The sequence below is a fragment of the Perca fluviatilis genome, chromosome 22, assembly GCF_010015445.1.
Source record: "Perca fluviatilis chromosome 22, GENO_Pfluv_1.0, whole genome shotgun sequence".
NCBI lineage: Eukaryota > Metazoa > Chordata > Actinopteri > Perciformes > Percidae > Perca > Perca fluviatilis.
The window spans coordinates 11,861,358-11,880,458 of NC_053133.1; the positions used below are offsets into that span (position 1 = coordinate 11,861,358).

Below are 19,101 nucleotides of genomic sequence, written 5' to 3' on the forward strand. Positions count from 1 at the left end.
GTGTTCGAAACAGGTTCAGCCGTTCGCCCTCAGTAGCTTAATTAGATATATTAAGTCACTACAGATATGAAAAACATTACATTATTGTTACCATGTGTGCAAATGAATACTGTGAGAGGATGCATGCGTGTAGGTTTTTGTGTGGAGTTGGCTGTGTGTGGTGTATTTGGCCTGCTGCATTACTCTTCTGCAAATGTAAGCTACTATATAAAAGCTGCAGTAATTGTGCAAACCCGGCTTGTTGGCTGGTATTTGAAATATGTTTGGTGGGCTAATCAAAGTTCTATGGTGCCTTAGTATTGGCAACTTTAGTGCATGAAAAACAATCTCTCTCTCCCTCTTGTTCGCTCGCTTAGTAAACCGCTACGGAGGTGGGTGTGTATCTGTGCGCGTGTGCGTAAGCTACGTGTGTCAAGGAAAACTCTAAATTTCAGAGCACCCTCACTGAAACTTCGAGCAACCCAGTAGCACCAGCAAAAAAAAAAAAATCTCTGGCTCCGCCACTGTGCACGCTTACTGGCTCCCTGACGCAGAATTAATCCTTAGATATTAATATTGGGTATTGAATGACGCTACATTTTTCGATACTTTAGAGCCAACTCGGACAGTGACTAAAAAGTATTGAATTCGGTACCCAGCCCTAACATTGCCACACTCCACCTAATAAGTAGAAGTCACAGCTTTATGACTACGATCCTTCTAGCCATGTTTACAACAAACAGGCCAAATGAGTGAATCTCCTTTGGAACAATAACAATGAGTTAACATTTGCATCTTCAAACAAATATGACACCATTATATCAGGCTTGTGACCTAATGGTCACTGGATCAAATCCTGTGACAACATATACACATACAAAAACACTTACTGGAAATTCTCGACATCCTGACAAATAACTGGGGGCAGGTTCTCGTCTTTCAGAGCTTTACTGTCCCTGAGAGAGAAAAAGAGAGTGCTTTTCATCATTACAACAAACTGAATAGTACATGCTGATCGGGTATACATAAACAGGGTACAAAGCCACAGAATGCCTCTCAGTAAACAGTTATATAAACTATTTTAGATTATAGCATGTACAGGTCTGGACAGTTCAAGGATTTCCATTTAGTAAAGAACCATGCATATGTTGGTCAGCAGGACTTACTGTGCATTGGCTCCAGATGAAGTGTCACTCTTACTCTCAGAGGAAGTGCTGAAATCGACTCCACCCAGGCCAATACTGGGGGCAGGGGCCGCTGATACTGCTGTGGAGGCAGCTAACAGAGATCCCAACGTTAACCCGCCTCCTAGTCCAAGAGTGGTTTGACCCAAACCTGCAACATTAAGTACACATATGGGTTATAACCCTGTGCAACATTGTAAAGATTGAGAACTACTTCTGAAATAACTTAAGATCTTTGATTCATAATCAAAACCACTGCAGCTGTAACAATTTAAAACATTGATTTCCTCATTGAAAATGAATAGTCAAAGCGCCGTGCAAAGGTCACCACTACATTGCTCTCCCACTGACCGAAAACCCTAATTATGATTAGTTTATTTATAACAACTAAGACGTTTTATTGACTTTGTTTTGCCATTATTCTGAGCTCTCAGCACCATGTCTGCACCTGTGCACAAGCTCAGGTTGCCTATTTGCATCTCACCTGCAGACAAAGTGTTGGCGAAGAGACTCCCGCCAAGCGATGGGCCTGTTGAGGTTGCCGCTGTGGTGCTCGTTGTGCCACCAAGACCAAGGCTGAAGCCTGCCGATGCAGGCTGCTGTGGAGCCACGGATGTCAGGACAGAGCCAAATGATAAACCTGCCCCTGCAGGGGCTGATGAGGAAATGGAAGTGGTGGTGAGGGAGAAGGGTGTTGCTGAGGCGGTGGGCTTGTTAAAGGCCAAGCTGAAGCCAGTGGATGCAGCTGTAGTAGCTGGGGCACCTGAAAGAAAGTATATGTAGAAATCAAGGTTATAACCCATTTCATTAACTTTCCAAGATTTTACGTAAAAATAAATAAAACATTAACACAAACATACCTAATGTAAGGCCTGCAGTGGGTGCCGCCGCGCCTAAAAGAGAACAACATCACAACACAAGACAAGGTATAAGCCTATGGCTGAAGCTGGCAGACACAGGAATTTATTTCACCATTTGCCATGGGGCTTGTTTTTGAATCTGTGTGACATTATTACTTGAGGCAGGTGTGTTGAAAGAAAATCCTCCAGTTGGTTTCTGAGCAAAGAGACTTCCTCCGAGACCAAGAGATGGGGTGGTGCTGGTGGAGGTGGCAAGGGTTGCGGCTGCTGTACCCAGAGCAGTCCCGATAGAGAAGCCACCAGTATTGGCCGCAGGTGCACTAATAAGGCAAAAGGCAGTAAATTCAGTTACATAAAACACTTCTTTCACGATACCAGAGACAAGTGGCAAACTAGGGATAATCTGTCATCGTCACAGTTATGCAGACATTTTTTTTTTAGAACTACTCATTAGAAAAATTGAAGGACATGTCTTCCAACTCTTTACCTTAACGTTACACATTTTACTTGTCACATGTCCAGACAACAGATTGCCAGGACAACTCGCAGAGTTAAATTTGGTGGATCAAAGTAACAGCCGTGACAGTTCCTTCTGCTGAGAATGTCAGGCCACATTTGCTTTACTTATCAGGACAAGATACAAGTAACGTTAACGTTAATTAGGTTGCTACACAGAACGTAACTTTGAACTTATAACACACATTTACACTTCCTCTCGTTAATTGTTAGCGTTAACGTTACACAAACATTCCTCGCTCACATATTATCGTTAGTAGTCTTCGCAAAAGTATGCAGTAATGTTATAAAAGCATGAAAGTTTTGTCACCTGCTAACGTCAGGTTAACTATATTAATGTTAGCTAGCTAGCTAAGTCGGCTATCTGAAATATGTCATTAGCTAGCTACGTTACCTGGTTGCGGCCCCAAAAGCGAATCCTCCACCAGTGTTAGTAGAACCAAGAGTCCCTGATCCAAAGTTAAAGCCAGACATTTTGTCTTAAATGCCACACATTTAACACCAACTGGCGATTCGGACTTTATCCAGTTATGAAGACACTCAGCTAGCTAGCTAGCAACCCAGCATCCCGGCTAATGCACGCTAGTTAGCTTTGAAAGATGCCCGCGTGAGGGCCAAATTCGCGGTTTGCCTTTTCCCAAAAAAACAAAAATGTCGGCTTTTCCAAATAAGTTAAATCCGCAGCTCTTTGGCTGTAACCTAAGTGTTATGGTTTCGCACGTATTTATTTTGTTTTTAGATTTGTAAAGCTGTCAAACATCGCAGGTTTAATTCCCGCATGATGTTTTTCTATTCCGCGCCTGGTATTTCCCGAATGCTGTTGCATTTCGGGTAATTTGTTTAACTACATTTCCCGTCGTCCCTATCGCTGTTTTTGTTCTCGCGTGATGCCTCACACATTGGTACTTTCGGACTTTGATTCCGGCCTTGCTTTCAAAATAAAATACGCAATTTGAGACTAGATATAGTAGATGCTTAGGTCAGGCAGACAAAACATAAGTACAATGCTAAGCATGTATAAGTGAATACACCCATGCTAAAGTTGACTAAAAAGAGAAACAGAAAATCATCTTTTGGAAATTGATCTTAATGCCTTGATTAAAGAAATGAGGAAATATCCAACCTTTAAGGACACCATTTTTTTTGTGAATGAAGTATGTATTGTAAATAAATAAATGTTCTTCCTCAAAATACAGGGGGCATAAGTAAGTATATCGCTATGTTAAATTCCCATAGAGGCAAGCAGATTTTTTTTTAACGGCCTGCAGTTATTTCATGAATCCAGGATATGCATCCTGATAAAGTTCCCTTGGCCTTTGGAATTAAAATAGCCCCACGTCAGAGATTGGCATGGTTTTATTTCAGTTAGACAAATAGCTGGTTTGATTTGCCTTAAGAGATACTTTTATGGAAAGTACCCCATGCCAATCTCTAGGTATGGTGAAGGGTGTGTGATGATGTGGGTTTCTTAAGGAAGAACATTTATTTAATTACGATATATTATTCATACACAAAGAAAATTAGTGTCTTTAAAGGTTGGATATTTCCTCATTTTTTTAATTAAGGCATTAAGATCAATTTCCAAAAGAGGATTTTTTTTTTTATTCCTCTTTTTAGTCAACTTAAGCATGGGTGTATTCACTTACGCTTAGCACTGTATTTGGAAACCATAGACTGTAAATAGGTTCAAACACTGTTTGCACAAAGCTGTTTCCCTCAAACACTCTTTTTTGGTCAATTCTTGCCACTTGTCATTTTCAGCATTAGCTTTACTTGTTATGATTTCTCTTTTATATATTGTTTTTATATTTATTTATTATTTCTCTCTCTGTTTTGTTTTACACTGCACATAATCTATCTTCAGATGTATAATGCAAATATATCATTATTTACATTTCTATGTTTTGCATAAAAATACCTTTAGAATAAGCACATTTTTCATACTACTTCATTTTAATGTTACCTTTCTGCAGTACCCCTAGTGCTATTGCAAACACTTTTGTAAAATGTTTTGTAATACTGTAATACCTGCTATAGTGTAGATTTTACCCTATGATCATACATATCTGGATAATCACAGGCAAAGTGGGCAAATGCCCTATATCCTATAATAACGTATTATGGTAGCCTTAATGCAACATCTGCATATTACTATAGAGACGATTTAGAACCAGATAATCTTTGAGGCCTTTATTACTTCAGTATTTAAATAGTAAATAGTAAAAAGTTTACTGAATAGTAAAGTTGTGTTAAATCAAGATTTAAAAAAAACTATTTTTAACACAATTTATAAATAGTGGGATAAATTCGGGATCCATTTTATGTTATATAAATACCGACATAAAGTCGTGCTTTTACTTTGAAGAGTGTGTAACTTGAAGTGTTTGCCAGGATCTTTACGCGGATGGAGGAGTAAAAATAATTGACAATAAACATAGTTATATCGTATGTCTCCGACAAAAGTTCAGGCGGTTTGTACAGCAGTCTGAGCCAACAAATTATCAATGATACAGTTATATCCGGAAGGCGTCGTGTGAAGCTTTGCAGTCGCTGACAGCTGTTTCGACTCGTTACAATGGAGCATATCCGAACGCCAAAGGTAGCTAACATTTCTAGCTAATTGCAAATGGATGGGGTACATTCAGCAGCTGATCGGCCTGTCTTGTGGGGACTTCTGGAATGCCCGAGTGTGGTTACGTTTAACAAATCTAAATGTTTAGACTAATGTTTGTGGATCTAATAGCATGATGACTAGCTAGTAGCAGGTGTCGTCAGTAGCTTGGAGTGTCAGACGTGACGAGCATCAATGAGCTATTTATTTTTCCGTTCAGCAAATAACGTTAGCTGGGCTTCCTCTTTGTAATGCTACTACCTACACGCCCTATTATTGACTGAGTTAACGTTACACTATCAAGCCAGACGGTGCATCCAGTGTAATAGAACACCACAAGGAGAGACCAAGCTACGTTCAAGCATAATGACACATCAGTATAATAGTCCGATAGTGTTTGTACTGTAGGTGTTCACACCCAGAGTGATCACTGGACTAGCAACAGGACTGGCAGTCTTTTATATATATATATATATATATATATATCTCCCCTGTTCATCATCTAGACAGTTATCCTAAAGATCCAACCATGGATTGGGGTTTGCTAAACCGTGGAGTGTTTTTGACTGGCCAAGTCAATTACTTGACTCCCAAAACACTCCCTGAGTGAACACCAGCCAGAAGGCAAGAAGTCTGAAGGACTGAAGATCACTGAAGTACAGGCCTTGCAGAGCAGCAATAGAAAAGATACAGAGTGGCTGGTGATGCATATGGGTTAGATACTTAAGACAATGAGTGACCGTAAATGATTAGCAACCGGATATTAAATATGCAGAATTTAATTGTATGATAAATAATCAAATTATGTTTCGTCCCATCTTTGTCTTTTATTCAGATCCCCAGTAGCTGCTGACAATGTAGCAGCTGCTCTAAAAGTTGTATTAAAAGGGCTACAGTATACACTGTTCACCCAGTATGGGACTTATACCTTCAGATTAAAGCTAAAACAGACTGCACGTTATGTTCATAATCATTGTTTACTTCAAATCCAGATTGCTGGAGTACAAAGGCAACACAGCAAAAATACGTGACTGTCCTAATACTTATAGGTTGCAACAATAACAACTCAAAAATATTCTACATAAGCCTCTGTAGCTCACAGTTTGGGACATGATTTAGGACCACACCTAATCTATTCTTGTATGTGTAATTGTAAGGGTGTGTATGTTGAAAGGTGAGCTTTCTTCATCACATTAGGAAACATTGTGACTTCATATTCGAGGCTCAAGGATAGTCCTACATTACAGCCAAGTGCACACAATTCTTTGGGAACATAATGGAATAAGTGTATGCTGGTGGGTGGGATTTCATGCAGACTGGGTGTGGCCCTACTGTCTCAAGTCTTATCGGTTGTTTGCTTGAATAAAACAGAGGAGAAGGTGAATATTGTATTGTAAGAACTTTGAAGCATAGCTTAGGTTGCATTGCATTGTTATATAAACATTCATCATCAACTTCCTTACAAGACTCACTCATTCATTCACTCAAACCCACACCTGACTTCCAGCAGCCCTACCTATCTGCTAAGAAGCCTGTCTATATGACAGAGCTGTGTCCTGCTGGTTGCTGGGAGACAGAGATAGGCTTAATTATTTCTTCATATCTGAGAACCACAGGAAAACAGAAACAAAGGAGAGGATGTCTGAGTCAACCACAGAGCCACTAATATGATGAATCATGTATGTGGACTGTTTGCTGCTGTGAACAGCATACTTGATGTTTTTACATGTGCTAGAAAGGGATTTGTTACACATTACACAAAGTCCATCAACAGCATTTTCACTAAGTTTTGTAGAATCCATCCCCATCATGTTGTGAAATATCTTAGGAAGGCCTGTGATGTGTATTTGGTAATTCTGGAAGAAACATGCATTAATGAAAAAACATGTATCCTTGATTAGAGGTCTTCTGCCAATCCTTATTTAGTGGACTAATGAATCGGCACTCTGACCACCAACGCTATTAAAACCTGTTTATTATAGTTAGTGGACCATAACCTTCTCCGTATGGGAAAATGGGTTACTTGAGTAAATGTTCTACTGAGATCATCCATAGCATGGGTGTTTGGTGTTCATGTGCGTGGAAGAGTTGGGGGCACTGCAAGGCTACACGTCAGCATTATATGAGAACACATTTTGATTAAAAGGGGAAAAAGGAGAAAAAAAATAGTTGCGTTTGGCTTGCGGCGTTACCAGTTGGTCAAACAAAAACAAATTTAACAGTCCGATGATTTCATACACATTTACATTAGTTACATTGTTCAGTCAAACAGCACACAAAGACTTTCTTCCCATATCCAGAAATCATTTGTGACTCATTATAATGGAACTGGCAGCTGAACGGTAGGCCAGGTGGTCAGGATTAGGTGGTGTGCCAGCTGGAGCCAGTGCAGAGTGCCACTTAGTCATTTTGTGACAAGTGCCATTCCTGTTAGCAAGATCCTATCTTTCTTCTTTTTAGTATATACTATACATACCTTTACACCTAGCTGAAGATGTTTGCAATAACCTTGAACTGCTGATTAATATTGTTTATTTGTGTGTGTGTGTGTGTGTGTGTGTAGGTGGAGCAGGTGCGACTGTTGGATCGCTTCAGCAACAAGTCCACAAATGGCACACTGTACCTCACAGCTACACATCTCATCTTTGTGGAAAGCAGCTCTAACAACTCAACATCTGCCGCACAGGAGATCTGGGTGAGTAGTTTAGGTGGTGACTGCATTCGGCCGATATTCCCAGTCCCTTTTCTCACCTTTTGCAGCACTGGTTAGGCTAACCATGCTGAGTGTTGTATACCACAGTAGTGCAGGGTTAGGTGCAGAATGGGAGGGCTTTCACAGTGGGGACAGTTTCTCCTGTGGCTTCTGCTCCATGCGCCCCAGATTCTTCACCTGATGGTGCCAATTTGCCAAAAGTTTAAAGTGTGATGGTACAATTACAACCACACTAATTACTGTAAGTAAATTGAGGATGCTCATTTGACAAAAAATATGTATTTTTAGCCTATTAATTCACTTTTATTAGTCTGCAATATATAACTTATGCACTCCCACACTGGAAGGAGGTATGCAGTGAAATGTTGCAAAATCATTGCTGCTGATGTCAGAAAATCACATCTTTTTACTACATTTGCAGCCAGTTTTGAAAAGAGACATCAGTGTGACCACCACAAGGAAGTCTGCAATCTGATGGTGTGTGTGTGTGTGTGTGTGTGTGTGTGTGTGTGTGTGTGTGTGTGTGTGTGTGTGTGTGTGTGTGTGTGTGTGTGTGTGTGTGTGTGTGTGTGTTTTTTTTTTTTTTTTTTTTTTTTTTAAGCTTGTGTGTGGCAAGAGGAAGTAGGTTAGTGATTCAGAAAGTCATTGCACAGGTTCCTGAAGTTTGTGTATGGAAGTTTTATGTTTAAGAGGCAATAATGGCGTAGAATGTATTGCATGGAAGAAATTCTATCCTTTTTTGTATCCTGTTATGTGATGGAGTGAAAGTAGCACTCTGTGTCTAGATGGCCTGCATTGTGAAAAGATTAGCGTGGTTTAAAATGCTTTGTGCAGCAGATCCTGGGCCATGACCTCCTCCCCTCCCCAACATCCTTCCTGCTTTATTTGCTGAGAAAAGGGAACATTTTCTCTTGTTTTGGTTCTGGTGCCCTGTGCAGCACGCAGGGTTGTCTCCTACTGGGCCCTGTGTGTTTGTCGGTGCATTTAGTCCTGTGTGTGCATGTGCCAGTGTGCTGTATCTGCGTGCATTTGTGGAGGAATTTTAGGATCAGTCTGTTGGTCAGAGAGAAAAGAGTTTGTTAGAATATCATTGTGCCTTATAAAATATTAAACAGTTGAGTTTACTGTCTGTCTCAACAGCTGGTGAGATCAGCATATAGTGTGTGTGTGTGTGTGTGTGTGTGTGTGTGTGTGTGTGTGTGTGTGTGTGTGTGTGTGTGTGGGTGTGTGTGTGTGTGTGTGTGTGTGTGTGTGTGTGTGTGTGTGTGTGTGTGTGTGTGTGTGTGTGTGTGTGTGTGTGTGTGTGTGTGTGTGTGTGTGTGTGTGTGTGTGTGTGTGTGTGTGTGTGTGTGTGTGTGTGTTTCACTGGTCATTACCAATGCTGATGAATGTGCATCTTAATGATCTCCCATGGTTGGAATCCCTGTGGAATTCAAACTGCCCTCATTGAATATGGTGATGTGCTGCTCTTGGCCTGCTTGCCCTTTTGTACTTTATGGCATTAAAACGGTTTATGATGAAATGGTAATGTGGAGCAAACGGCAAGCTTTTTGCAACTTCCCTCCTGTTTAAATGACCTGTTCTCGAACTCCTTGCACATCTTTCAACATACTGAATCAGAATCACAATTATTCTGACAAAGATCTGTGAAGCAAACAACCACAAAAGAGGTTCAAATGCTACAGTAGGCATAAAGGCTTCCTCTAGGGGACTCTGTTTACAAAGATTTTGAACATGCTGTCAGATTCTCTTCATTAGTCAAGAAGACAGATGTTGTTGTGAAGCAACTGAACCAGTAGCAGGATTTGTAAGTGTGCCTTTTTTTAAATTTCATAATGACTTACTGTACTCTGACTTTGATTTGTAACCTCATGATTTGCTTATAAGTCCTCTTAGAACAATTTAGAATTGTTTGAGGTTACTAGATTGAACACATTAAAGGGTGTTACATTAATGAATCTTGACACACAGCATTTTTTGTGTATACTTTAAGTTTACCAAAGGTGCAGAAAGTTATGAGAAGAAGTCAAAAAGAGCACCTTACATGCTATGGATCTTTAGCAGCATACTCCAGATATTTTTTTTTTCTTTCGACATAATTAACTCTGAACATCATCAACTCTGTCTTTCTTTTTGCTCCTTTACTTCTCCCCTCCTGTGCAGATTTTGCATCACCACATAGCATCTGTGGAGAAGCTCTCCCTGACCACTACAGGCTGTCCTCTGGTCATCCAGTGTCGCAACTTCAGGGTGGTTCATTTTGTGGTACAGCGAGAGAGAGATTGCCACGACGTTTACAGCTCGCTGCTGCGTCTTCTACGGCCTGGTGGGTTTCAGTGTGTCCATTCTGAGATCTGTATTTTTATCTGTCCATATTTGTCTGTGTTTTGTTAGGGTTCTTATTCTCTAATATCCTTCCCCTTTTGTGCAGTATGCTATGAGGAGCTCTATGCGTTCTCATACAACCCCAAACAGAACGACCAACAGAGGGAGGAAGGATGGCAAATCATCGACCTCGGGGCGGAGTTTGAGAGGATGGGTGTCCCCTGCGACCAATGGCAGCTCACGAACGTCAACAGAGACTACAAGGTAGATAGTTGGCTGTATCTTGTAAACCATAAGTTTTGGTCATCTGAAGTGCCAAATTGAGAACACTGTTGTAGTCCTAACTGCTTCTTTTCTGTGCTGAGAAAGAGGAACAAGCACGTCTAATTTCTACTGCATGGTTCGTTTCGGCTCGACTCAACTCACTTTTGGTACTAGGTCCTTTTCTCCGTTTAGTTCCCACTGCAGATATTACCCCCCCCCTGTGTAGGCGAATGAAGTACCAGGTACTGTCCACAACCTCTGCTAATGGAAAACAGAAAATGAGCGAGTCAAGTTGGGTACGACCATGCTGTACTATGCAGTGGAAATGAAGCAATAGTCTCTGCAATTTCATGGTATGTCTTGTTACCATTCACAGCCAAGGTGTAGTTAAATCTTAGCGTGGTCCTACCGGACTCTCGTACATTTCATTTGTACAGAGAGGCTGGCCACTCTCCATTGACAAGTGTTAACTTCCTTGAAGGCGAGTACTCTGTTGAAGTTTAAAACTATTGGCTCTGCCCAGAGCCACTCTGGATCTGCCATAACCAATCACAAAAATTTGGTCGTGACGTATGTCATGGGGAGGGGAGACCGACAACTATCAGCTTATATTTAGCCATAGATGTGTATATATCTATGATATTTAGCATTTGCATCGCTAGCGTTAGCCTTAGCCAACTCTTTCACCACTAACGGAGCGAGCTGGAAAATCAAACTTATACCCTAACCCCGTGGGGAGGAGGGCCACAACATCATGGCCACCAACGCAACTCAGCAAATAGCTTCCAAATTGTACCCAGCAAGCACTCCGCCCAGTTAAAGCTGGACTTGTTGAACCTTGGCACTGTCTCTGTGGGCCATAAACGACACGTGCTATAAAGACAAAACCTCCCAATGAGTAGGTAGTTTGTTGATGTCACATGATTACAGAGCAGTAAAGTCACACATATGGCGTAGTTGTATTTTCTGACACTCCGTATTACTTTATTGTGTTTTGTGTAAACGTTGTCCAGGCTTGCCTGCTCAAACATGAGGCAAAGGGATCCCTACGTTAAAATAAGCTGGCTATAGCTCAGGGTGTGGTGGTAGTGTAGTGTAGTGTAGTTTCAGTTAATACAGTATATTGGAGAAACCACACATGATGAAAACATGATGCACATATGTCCATAAGAGGGTGCTGGAGCGTCACTGTTCACCTCCAAGTCTAAAATGACAGACAAGCACAGCTCCAATCCAAAATGTAAACTTTAAAGAAGTGATTACTTGCAGGAAAGTGCAGAACCCAAACTATAGTCACACAGCGTAGTTTTTAGGGTAGAATCATCTGTTGTTTTGAACTAATGGATTTAGTTAACAGCACCATGTTTCACTGTTCAGAGAAAGACCAATGCTCACAAACCAGGAGACATCTGCCATGACTGCCAATATATTTTGTGTCTGCCTACAGTATGTGTGTATGTGATGTGTGTATGTTTTGTGTTTGGTTTTCTAGGTGTGTGAGACATATCCACGGGACCTGTATGTTCCCATAACAGCCAGTAAGCCTATCATTGTGGGGAGTTCCAAGTTCAGAAGCAAAGGACGCTTTCCTGTACTCACATACTTCTACCAAGAAAAGAAGGTACTGTAATAACCTGTTCACAGTATGAGTATGAACCATTTTTCCGTGCTTTGTACATTTATTTTGATTAAGTTTGGTTGTCGTAGTGTGTAGAGAGATTGTGAAAGGACAAAAAGAAATCACCATGGAAAGTAACAAAAGATTGCTATTAAAGGTGTAGTAGAGTATTGGTTTTCAAAAGACGGTATTCTTCCATCAATTGTTTTAGCAAATTGTTCAGTAAAAACACAAATCCCAAGAAAGCAGAAGTCCTGCCAGCCTGCTGTGCCGCATTGTGTGGAAACCTGGCTCTCCGCACGAATTCGTCAAAATGAACTATCTGCGCTCGGCATTCAATCAATGCATTTTTGGCACAGTCACTTCATCTGGGGTTTTAACAGAATGAGTACAAGCACAGCCTATATACAGTTCCACAGAATGGCTTAGTCATGATCAATTAACCATTAAAACTGTTGATGTAAAAATATATGTCTCTACAGATTCAGGGAATCTAGGCAGCTGCATGATAAGGGAATGTTTTGTTCGAGGACTGTCTCCTTTTGTAGGTCGGTGAAAACTAGGCTTTAGTTAAGCCATCTGTGTTTACGACGCCTGCGATATCTTTGTTTATATTGAAGGTTCAGCTAAACGTAACGCCTCCAGAGTTGGGACGGCACTGCACAATAACACATTGTGGTCAAACTGTACTGCCTGCCTAAATTCTCTCCTCAATTGAGAGTTGATTAAAATGTTTCTGTGCAATTCATCAAGGTCTCCCGAAAGACTTCTTCACGCGTGTGAAGTGGGTCATGCTGCTCCTGAGTTTTTCCTTATTTTTTGTACATGTCCTTGTTCTGATCGGCGTCCTCTGTTCACCCTGACAGGCGGCAGTGTGTCGATGCAGTCAGCCTCTCTCCGGGTTCAGTGCGCGATGCTTGGAGGATGAGAGCATGCTGCAGGCCATCAGCAAAGCCAATCACAACAGCCGATTCGTCTACGTCATGGACACTAGGCCAAAGGTAACAGCTGAACCAAGGACGTCTTCTCAAATGCTTTAAATGTGCCGTTTGTACGTACAACTGGATTCAACGCTACATAAAACGGTTTTGAAACCAGGCTAGCGCAGTATTTAGTTTTTATGCGTGTTTTTTTTTGTCTGTCCTGCAGTTGAATGCGCTAGCTAACCGAGCAGCGGGGAAAGGCTATGAGAACGAGGACAACTACTCCAACATCCGCTTCCAGTTTGTTGGCATTGAAAACATCCACGTAATGAGGACCAGCCTACAGAAATTGCTAGAAGGTTAAGCATGTGTTGCTACACACACCAGCACAAACCTATCATTTCAGTTGTTGCAGATTATGAAGGCCACTTTTTTGATAATTCAAATGTCAAAGTAATCAGTAAATGGGTCGTCTGAAATGACTTTGTGTCTGTGTGTCTCTCAGTGATTGGAACTCGGTCTCTTTCCATGAGTGACTTCCTGGTTGGCCTGGAGAGTAGTGGCTGGCTGCGGCACATCAAGGCGGTTGTAGACGCAGCTATCTTTCTCGCCAAGGTAAAAAAAAAAAAAAACTCCCTTTCCTGCTTGAGTTTCTGCGAAAATGCATTTAATTGCACGTTAGCATTATTTTTATTTATATTTAAGCGTTTATATTATTCAGTATTCCTATGAATAAAGCATAAAGCATTCATAACAACAATGATGATGTCATCATCTCCTCGCTCATTATGGGCTCATCTCCACTAGTCCGTCATAGACTGTGGCTGTCGAGGACTGCTTCATTTCTTTTTCCTTTTTTTAATGCCACAACAATCCTCTGCCGCCCGTCTTCACTTTTGCCCCAGGCGGTGACCGTGGAAGGGGCCAGTGTGTTGGTTCACTGTTCAGATGGATGGGACCGAACAGCCCAGGTCTGCTCACTGGGGGCGCTGCTTATGGACCCTTACTACCGCACCATCAAGGGCTTCATGGTACCAACCACAAACACACACATGTATATACACACACACACACACAACACACACACACACAGAGTTAGGCACTAGTGAAAAGTCTTACTTCAAACTTTCTTTTTCTGCACATCTGTCTTCTAGGTACTGATCGAGAAAGACTGGATCTCATTTGGTCACAAGTTTGCAGACAGGTGAGGTTTGAATTGGATTAAATAAGCCTCGAGATTTGCTGCTGCTGCTGTCTGCTCTTTATTTCATAGTCATTTATACTTTTTATATATGATATAATAACCGGGTTGTTACACAGGACCAGACCATTATAACGAAATGTTACCACTAGGTGTCACACAAGCGGCTCCCGAGTGAGACTGACGAGAGAGCGACTCCAGTCCACTTGGTGCTGCTAACATAGACAGTTAAAGAAATGGACAATGTGACGCCATAGATTTCCACGGAGACCAGTGAAGGATATTAGAAGCACTTTTCTGGTGAGCGCTGAGCGTTACTACGCAGCCTCCAACTGAGAGAGACAACGTAAATGTGACGTGAGCAACCTGTCTGAAAGTTGGAAGTCTTCTGGTAGCTGTGCCAAGAGAAATCTCAATCATTCCCAATCTTGCAGAGATGGAGAGCGTAGATATATATGTAAGGAGATAACATGGGCACAGGCTAATTATTGCTAACTAAAATGCTAGTTAACATTAGTAATTAAACTTAAACAGCTAATGTAAGTCGAAACTGCCTGCGAGCTTCTCCTGTACTGTACAGTAATTCCTCTCCTATGCGACAGTAAGTCGCGTGGTTATGACACAATCGTTAGCCTATTTTTACAAAATTGTCTGCTACGGAGCCATAACGTGAGATACAAGGTAATGGAGCCTTTTATACATTATCGTTTGTTATTCATTATTGTTTCTTTAGAAATAAAACCTGGACAAATAAAGTCTTTAAACGCTTCAGATGTAAATTTATTTGCTGTCAAAGTGACGGCAAAATGAATGGCAGTCAATGGAATGCTAACAGTGGGTGATGGCTTGTTAGCAACAAAATGGCGCCATAGGAGGCACGCTTTGTGGATGCTTACTTACCCCCTTGGCTGGTGATGCACCTCTAAGACAGTACTTTGTTCCTGCAGTGTTTACACTCTGGCCCATCTTTTTCAGCTCACCGCTTTCTTCCGACATGTTGCTAGATTGGCGGCACAGTTTTACAATTTTTCTGATATACTTTGAGACTAACCCTGCCAAATACGTCTCGTCACCTTAACAACAACAAAAAATTCTAGTAAACGAACTTGGTTAGTTCTTTAATAGTAATTATGTGGCTGTTATTGTGTATGTGAATTGTGTACCCTTAGGTGTGACCAGTTGGATGGGGATCCAAAGGAGGTGTCTCCTATCTTCACCCAGTTCCTGGAGTGTGTCTGGCAGCTGACAGAGCAGTTCCCACAGGTGTGTGGGAGTGTGCGAGCTACACAACTTGTGTATCGTATTTACACAGACTTGTGTCTTATATGCAGTGTGTGTGTGTGTGTGTGTGTGTTTTTTTTTTTTTGTATTCATGTAATGATAACCATCTCCGTAGGCATTTGAGTTCAGCGAGTGGTTCCTGCTGCAGATTCATGAACACGTCCACTCCTGTCAATATGGGAACTTCCTTGGCAACAACCAGAGACAAAGGGAGGACTTGCGGTGAGTCCAACACACACACTCACGCACACACACACACGTGTCACCATGCTTCTATTGGCCAAACAGATAATAACTTCCATCGGTTTGTTTAAATTGTCCCGTGTGGAAAACGTCCTTGTGCTGTATCAGTAAATAAAACGTTATAGGAAGCATGGACTGTGAATTCTTTTTGATACAGTATTGTCATTAATGTATTATTATTATTATTATTATTATTATAATATAGCACTTTAAAAGATACTCAAAGGTACAGAAGAACAAGGACAATACAAATATACTAAACTATATACAACTACAACAATTAGAAAGGAAGGGGGGGGGGTGCTGATGGATTAACAGCGAATTTAAATAGGTGGGTTTCGAGTGGTTTTGAACGAGGGGAGTGAAGGACAATGTCTAAGGTGATGTATATGTAGTTTGTTGAGGATTTTTGGTGGATGTGCCGTATAGAATGCTGTTGCAGTAATCCAGTCTTGAGGTGATGAAGGCGTGGATGAGCGGGAGAGGCGAAGACGGGCAATGTTTTTAAAATGGAAGAAGGCAGTTTCTGTAGTGTGTTTAACGTGGCGTTTCGATGGAGAGGGTTTGATCAAAGATGACACCAAGATGACGGATGTGCGTGGAAGCAGGAACAGCGGAGCCATCGATGCGGAGGGAGAAATTATGGCAGAATTTGTTGAGGGATTTGCGGCCGATGAAGATTTTCATATATGTCGCTGTTGAGATCGGCTGTGAGCTTTTGCGTGTGAAAGCGAGATCAATCTTGGTTTTTGATAAAACCTAAACAATTGGACTGTGTTTAAATGTATGTGCTCTGTGTCCTTCTAACTGATGTTTTGTATTCCAGGCTGAGAGAGCGGACACACTCACTGTGGGCATTTCTAATGAGCGAAAAACACAACTACTTGAATCCGTTCTACAGCCTTGCATACTCTGAAGCGCACCCTGTGTTGGAGCCTTCCACTCTGCCCTACCATTTCAAGTCAGTACAGCCTTCCTCGCCTCCCCGCTGTCGTTTCATATTTTATCTGCCGTATTTCGATTGTCCCTGTCATGTCTTATCTCTTTCTTCGTTTAAAGGTTCTGGAGGAACATGTACCACCAGTTTGACCGGTCTATGCACCCTCGTCAGTCTATCCTCAAAACCGTTCTGACTATAAGAGAGAAAAACAGCAACGCAGAGAGCACTTTGCAAGCTCTGGAGAAGGTGAGTTGAAACACTTCTCTACAGAGCCTATATGTTGTCAGTGTTTTTGTTTAGTTTTATACATTCAGGGCCCTATCTTTCACACGGCACGGCGCAGCAGAAAGCCCGACGCAAGTGTCTTTGCTAGTTTAAGACCGACGCAGTTGTCCATTTCCTGTGCAGCGCCCACGTCGTTTAAAGAGCAAATGCACCTGCGCCCATCTTTGCGCCCATGGGCGTGCTGGTCTTACAGAGAGGTGTGTTCAGGTGAATTCTTGGCGTATTGCTATCTTGAGGCAGCGGGAAGTGGTCGCGCCATTGACCAACAAAAACCTGGTCTAAAGTCAATAGCGCAGCATTTCATTGTTATTTTAACCACGAATTAGTAAAATGTGCCTAGGCTCGTACACAGCGTGCGCACAATATGCTTGTTGCACAACACAGGGACGCGCTGCAGCACACATACATGCAACATATTACATAATACAAATATAACGGTGCACATCCGCCATCATAATAGCAATGCATTAAGGTACAAATGCGCCTGGCTTTGAAAGGGAATGGGAGATGACACTCTGATTGGTTTATTGCATGTTACGCCCAAAACACACATGAATTAATGAAGACACTAAGTACAACCCTTGAACTATGCGCCTGGTGCACCTAAACGCACCTGTGCCATGCTCTTCATGCGAGCGCTTAGATCCTTAAAATAGGGCCCTCTGTGGGGATATATGCTGTTTTATTTTTTCCCCCATCCCATTCCTTCAGAAGCCATGGTTGCAATTATGTTTTTTTTTTTTTTTTTTTTTTTATTCCATTATCCCGAGATCATGAGGTAATTATCTCGTATAAATAACAAAGTTGTTTTCCTTGTGACATTGGGGAAACAAATGGTGGAGAAAAAGAAATTATTTTGAGATAACAAGATCATTATCTTGTTACGATGCATATTGTTGTGTTGAGATGAAATAATTTTGCAACCGGCTGCTCTTAGTTACTTACTTTCCAAAAACATTTTTAGTGGATGCATGTAAAATCTGACCTACAGTTCAATCTTAGAATATATATATATATATCTTGAAACATGTTTAAAATTTAAACTGATGTTAACCTAAATACCATCATATTTAGAGCATGTCAAAAGGTGAAAATGAAGTGGCTGCATATGGTGCATTTCTGACCTCCTGAGTGAAAACCTCCTCCTCTGTGTTGGCTTGTCCCTCCCTCTCTGTCCAGCGGCTCCACCAGCTCGGTGTGACTCCCGTTGTGACCTCCGACCCCCCTGCCCCTCCTCCCACCAGAGATCAGCGCTCCAACTCCAACACCCTCCCGCCACGTCCCGATTCCCTCATCCTGGGGGCGCCGATCAACCACAAAGAAGTGCAGCGACAGGAGGAGGATGACGACGAGCAGGAGGAGGTGGGCGAGGAGGCCACGGAGAGCACGGACACGGAGCGGACGGTGGAGGGCAGCAGTGGCACCGAGAGCAGGAAGCAGAGCTACGGAGAGCTGGAAGGGACATTCAACAGCGAGTCGGCCAAAGAGGAGCCAGCTGTTGTCAGCCTGGAGTTTGGAGTGGCACGCATGACCTGCTGAGACCAAACACGGGGATTGTGGGATACCGAGGGACAGGCGCGACTGAGTGAGAGGGCTTACTGAGTGTGTGTGCGTGTCGAGGGGAAGCTGTAGTTCTGTATGTGATAAGGTTGCTGATTACGCAATGGTCCTGAATGGGCCGAGTGAATGAAGTTGTATGTGCGTATGGTCTAAATCTCAGTGGAAAGCATCATTAATATGTCATATACTGCACCTATATAAAAAAAGCTTGTTTTTTTTTTTATGAATGTTGAAAAGCTCTATAGAAAATTAATGAATAGAATAAGAGAATAAATTCATCCAAAATTAGTGAGTCTTCTAGTTTGTTCAGCTTTTTTTATAATCCTAAACATATGGCCTGGTATTCTTAACAAATAATCATATTTCCCTACATGAAAACCCACAGAAAATCACTTTTTTTGGCACCAGAAATATTTCATCTCATCTAAAGGCTTGAATCCATCCTAATCTGAATGTTGATTTTTGCTCCAATGTAAGCGATTAAAAATAAATAAATAAATAAAACCTCAAATTCCAAATTAGTAAAGATAATCTAGCACTGGAAACTAAGATGAACCAGAATTTTGCTGCACCACTAACTTCATCGGACTAAAAACGG

The 19,101-nt window shown here is 41.7% G+C and overlaps 2 protein-coding genes across 4 annotated transcripts in view; one reads left to right on the forward strand and one right to left on the reverse strand.

Moving 5' to 3' along the window:
- Positions 1-3,380, reverse strand: part of nup58 (nucleoporin 58) — a 20,343-nt gene extending 16,963 nt beyond the window's left edge. For 2 of the 3 annotated variants that reach the window (XM_039789611.1, XM_039789610.1), the window contains exons 1-6: positions 2,934-3,380; positions 2,180-2,343; positions 2,024-2,056; positions 1,648-1,926; positions 1,146-1,314; positions 870-935 (exon numbers count right to left, since the gene is read on the reverse strand). In XM_039789611.1, the coding sequence (XP_039645545.1) occupies positions 870-935; positions 1,146-1,314; positions 1,648-1,926; positions 2,024-2,056; positions 2,180-2,343; positions 2,934-3,013 (791 nt within the window). In that variant the 5' untranslated portion in view covers positions 3,014-3,380. The remainder of the gene's footprint in view (positions 1-869; positions 936-1,145; positions 1,315-1,647; positions 1,927-2,023; positions 2,057-2,179; positions 2,344-2,933) is intronic. The other variant, XM_039789612.1, reaches the window with a different exon arrangement.
- A 1,535-nt stretch (positions 3,381-4,915) lies between these two features.
- Positions 4,916-18,791, forward strand: mtmr6 (myotubularin related protein 6). The gene is made up of 15 exons (XM_039789613.1): positions 4,916-5,138; positions 7,714-7,845; positions 10,027-10,189; positions 10,295-10,452; positions 11,945-12,073; positions 12,937-13,071; positions 13,220-13,352; positions 13,499-13,608; positions 13,899-14,024; positions 14,148-14,197; positions 15,364-15,457; positions 15,591-15,697; positions 16,545-16,679; positions 16,778-16,904; positions 18,123-18,791. The coding sequence occupies exons 1-15, from the start codon at positions 5,115-5,117 to the stop codon at positions 18,480-18,482; spliced, it is 1,983 nt and encodes a 660-aa protein (XP_039645547.1). The 5' UTR covers positions 4,916-5,114; the 3' UTR covers positions 18,483-18,791.
- Positions 18,792-19,101: the final 310 nt, after the last annotated feature.